The sequence below is a fragment of the Notothenia rossii genome, assembly GCF_949606895.1.
Source record: "Notothenia rossii genome assembly, chromosome: 6".
NCBI lineage: Eukaryota > Metazoa > Chordata > Actinopteri > Perciformes > Nototheniidae > Notothenia > Notothenia rossii.
Window position 1 is genome coordinate 61180101 of NC_136909.1, and position 4667 is coordinate 61184767.

Genomic DNA, 4667 nt, shown 5'->3' on the forward strand with positions numbered 1-4667 from the left:
TGATGGAGTTACTTGTTGCTGTCAACAGCATTCCCATTGCAAGTGCTGAATGTGAGCGCGGATTTTCTCAAATGAACTTGATTTGCACTCCCAACCGTAGCTCTTTGCTCACATCTCCCATGTCATCTTTACTCTTCCTAAATCTTGTTGGACCCCCCCTGGCTAAATTCAATCCAGTCCCGTACGTGAGGTCCTGGGTGGCCAAAGGACACAGAACTGCCACAGACACACGCAGTAAAAGCAGAAAAAAAGAGATAGAGGACAATCCGGACATGCTCGTGATGTGGGGTGTTTTAAACAACTAAATATGGTGAGCAAACATACTGTCTATTAATAGGCCGCCGTGCCAATCTTTGAATAGGCCTAATAAATATTTTTTTTACACGTTAAACCTGTTGAGAAATTAATTGCTGGCTGTATACTGAAGTTACACCTGTGGTGATGTGGGCATTTACCTATGTTGTGCGTACTAGCCTAAAAAATTATAAATTATCGTCATAACATTTATACCATGGATACTATTTGAAATTGAGGCTTGTAAGTCCCACAGCGTTGCAAGTGGACATTTTCATGTTGTTTTCAGCACCTTTTCTGTATACGTTCCGGGACCTGTACGCGTCTCGTCATCCCTGAGCTGTCATATGTACTTTGCGTTCCGGCACCTTATGATTTACAAATTAAGCACTGGGTGCATCCCTAATATTAATATTATATTAATATGATGTAAGGTTAGATTAGCTTTGCACTTTTTACTGTGAGTACATTTCAGAGACTGTACTTTTGTACTTTTACTTAAGTAAAAAGTTGAATCAGAACTTCTACTTTTACCAAAGTATTTTTTTACACAAGTATCTGTACTTCTACTTGAGTAAAGAGAGTGCATACTTTTGCCACCTCTGTTGTCTGGATGACATTTAGTAGCCTTGTTTAGAATTTATCTTAGCAATTCACTTTTTTTAAACAGAAAAAAAGCTTCAAATTGACGAATGGGGTATTTAATGTCATATATATCATGCCAACTAACAAAACTTGAAAATCTCTCAAGTTTTTGCATTTACCGTTAAATACATTTTGTGTTTTTGTGTGCAGCTTTCTACTGTTCTGTTTCTCTAACAAAAATAAGAATGTGTTTTTTGTTAGATACCTGAAATAAGGTCTGTGCTTAACACTGTTACGATTATTGTGTTATGTCACGTTTTGTATGTCTTGATTTGGGTGTTTTGCTGTTCTCCCTGTCATGTTTTCCTCCTGGTTTATTGTCTGGTCCTTTTCCCTGTGTTTTTCCTCCTGTCGTTAGTTTCCTTGGTGTGTCTAGTTGCCTGATTGTGTTCACCTGTGGCCCTTGTGTTTCTCCTTCCCTGCCCGGCTGTTTCTCGTCTTGTGATTACCCCTCCCTGTATTTAGTCTTGTCTCTTCCTGTGTTCGGTGTCGGTTCATTGTTTGTCTTTCCTTTCATGTCACGCTCCATTATTTACTCATGCTCCCCTGTTTTTGGTAATGCTAACTTTGTCTCTTGTTTTCTTTTGTCATCGGCTTTTTTTTGTGTAAATTAAAGCTCGCTTTTGGGTCCTACCTTTTCCACGCACCCTGACAGAATGAACCGACCAACTTTGGTCTCAGCAGACTGATTATTTTGCTCTACAGGCGGAATGTCTTGGGTATTCTCTGGAGTACATTTTTTACGCTTAGAGTAACGCCTCATCTAGACGGGGTAGAGGGGCTGCGTTGAAGGAGGCACGTCAGGAGGTTGTTCGCAAGCCCTGGCTCAGGAGCATGTTGCCTGAGTGGCTACAACTTTTCACAAGTCGTCCTGAGGACTTGTCCGAAGCCTCTAACCCTTTCCTGGGGTATGACCAGGCCTTGGGAGGCCCACGGATCCTCCAAAGAATCTCTAGGAGACGCAAGACCAAGATTCCAGCCCGTGCTCCAGTGGTTCCGGTTCCAGTGCCGGCCCACACAGCCATGTTTCCAGCTCCAGAACCGGCCAATACAGCCATGGTTCCGGCCCCAGTTCCGGCCCCAGCAGCCCTGGTTCCGGCTTCAGTACCGGCCCCAGTAGCCATGGTCCCGACTCCAGTTTCGGCTCCAGTAGTGGCTCTCCAGCCGACGCCAGCTCCCCATGTCCTGTTAGCTTACCGGCCGACTCCAGCCCCTCGTCTCCTGTAGGCTCTCCGGCCGACACCAGCTCCTCGTGTCCTGTCGGCATACCGGCCGACTCCAGTATGGGTGCAACAACTAATAGACTTAATCGATTAAAATCGATTACCAAATTAGTTGCCAACTAATTCAGTCGTCGATTCGTTGGTGACGTCATCACGTGTGTTTTACGCTCCGTTAAACTCCAACGTTATTGGTCTTTTTATCGGTACTGGAGACATTTAAAAAATATATGTCATGTATTATTGCTAGAAAAACATTATATCGCAGTATTAGGGTCGCCAACTCGTTTCTAATATGCAAAAAGACAAACAAATGCGTCTATGATGATCAGATGAGATCTCTCTCCCCCGTCTGTGTGCGAGGGGGCGGGGCAGTTTACACACACGCAGCTGCTACATGCAGCAACACACTGCGGAGATGGCGGAGAGAACGCGCTCCGAGGTGTGGTTAAACTTTACCCGTCTCGATGTGGACAATGCTCTTTGCCAAAAGTGCAATAAGAGTTTAGCTTGTAAGGGCGGTAACACGAGCAATTTGTCTAAACATTTAGCAAAAGTGCACCACATTCAGACGGAGGAAAACACCGGGTTCGACTGTCTTTCTAGTAGCTCTGTCGCCCCATCCACGAGTAACGTTTCCACGTCAGGTGTTATGTATGCTAGCAGCAACACACAGAGTTAACAAAATTATACAAATATGGGTTAATGATTAGAGGTAACTGAGTTATTTATTTTGTTAAAGTTTCAGCTATTCTGTTTACAGTTCTTTCATCACATTATTTAATATGATTTGTTAAAACACTGTTGTTTCTTTTGATGTGAAATATTATTTATTTTATTTAAATAAAAAGCAATGTTAGTTTTGTTCAAAATGTGTTTAGTTAATTTAATAATATATGTATTTTTGAATCAAGTATTCATCTTTATTGTTTTCATTGTTAGTTTCCACATGCCTAAAACAACCTCAAGCTAAATCTAAAAGTTGATGTCTAAATAAGAGCGTTTGAGAAATTGTGCAAGGCATACAGTAAAAGTCTGAATAGTTGATTAATCGTTTCATTAATCGATAGATTAATCGATTATCAAATTAGTCGTTTGTTAAAGCCCTAGACTCCAGCATCTCGTCTCCTGTTGGCTCTGCAGCCGACGCCAGCTCCCCGAGTCCTGTCGGCGTACCAGCCGTCTCAAGTCACCTCTCGAGTCTCTTCTCGAGTCCACTCTTGAGTCTCCTCTCAAGTTCCCTCTCAAGTCTCCTCTCGAGCCCTCTCTCAAGTTCCTTCTCCAGTCACCTCTCGAGTCTCCGCTCAAGTTCCCTCTCGAGATCCCTCTCAAGTCACCTCTCAAGTCACCTCTCGAGTCTCCTCTCGAGTCCCCTCTCGAGTTCCCTCTCGAGTTCCCTCTCAAGTCACCTCTCGAGTCTCCTCTCGAGTCCCTTCTCAAGTTCCCTCTCGAGTTCCATCTCAAGTCCCCTCTCCAGTCCCTACTCGAGTCCCTTCTCTTGTCCCTACTCAAGTCCCCACTCAAGTGCCATTGGAGGTTCCGCTGGGGGTCCTGCCAACTCCATGTCCTGTCCCGTTGGGGGTCCCGCCGACTACTCTTCTGCCGGGGGTCCTGCCAACCCTGTGTCCTGTGCCGCTGGAAGTTCCGCTTGGGGTCCTGCAAACTCTAAGTCCTGTCCCGTTGGGGGTCCCGCCGACTATTCTCCTGCCGGAGGTCCTGCCGACCCTATGTCCTGTCCCGTTGGGGGTCCCGCCGACTACTCTTCTGCCGGGGGTCCTGCCAACCCTGTGTCCTGTGCCGTTGGAGGTCCCGCCGACTGCTCTCCTGCCGGGGGTCCTGTGAACTCCATGTCCTGTCCCGTTGGAGGTCCCGCCGACTACTCTCCTGCCGTGGGTCCTGCCAACCCTATGTCCTGTCCCGTTGGGGGTCCCGCCGACTACTCTTCTGCCGGGGCTCCTGCCAACTCCATGTCCTGTCCCGTTGGGGGTCCCGCCGACTATTCTTCTGCCGGGGGTCCTGCCAACCCTGTGTCCTGTGCCGTTGGAAGTTCCGCTGGGGGTCCTGCCAACTCTATGTCCTGTCCCGTTGGGGGTCCCGCCGACTACTCTCCTGCCGGGGGTCCTGCCGACCCTATGTCCTGTCCCATTGGGGGTCCCGCCGACTACTCTTCTGCCGGGGGTCCTGCCAACCCTGTGTCCTGTGCCGTTGGAGGTCCCGCCGACTGCTCTCCTGCCGGGGGTCCTGTGAACCCCATGTCCTGTCCCGTTGGAGGTCCCGCCGACTACTCTCCTGCCGGGGGTCCTGCCAACCCTATGTCCTGTGCCGTTGGAGGTCCTGCCGACTACTCTCCTGCCGGGGGTCCTGCCAACCCTATGTCCTGTGCCGTTGGGGGTCCCGCCGACTACTCCTCTGCCGGGGGTCCTGCCAACCCTATGTCCTGTGCCGTTGGAGGTTCCGCTGGGGGTCCTGCCAGCTCCATGTCCAGTCCTGTTTGAGGTCCCGCCGACT

General features: G+C 48.3%; 1 protein-coding gene across 1 annotated transcript; it reads left to right on the forward strand.

Moving 5' to 3' along the window:
• Positions 1-231: 231 nt before the first annotated feature.
• On the forward strand, positions 232-4667 carry LOC307044417 (uncharacterized protein). Its single transcript, XM_079689617.1, has 2 exons — positions 232-310; positions 1556-4667. The coding sequence occupies exon 2, from the start codon at positions 3722-3724 to the stop codon at positions 4652-4654; it is 933 nt and encodes a 310-aa protein (XP_079545743.1). The 5' UTR covers positions 232-310; positions 1556-3721; the 3' UTR covers positions 4655-4667.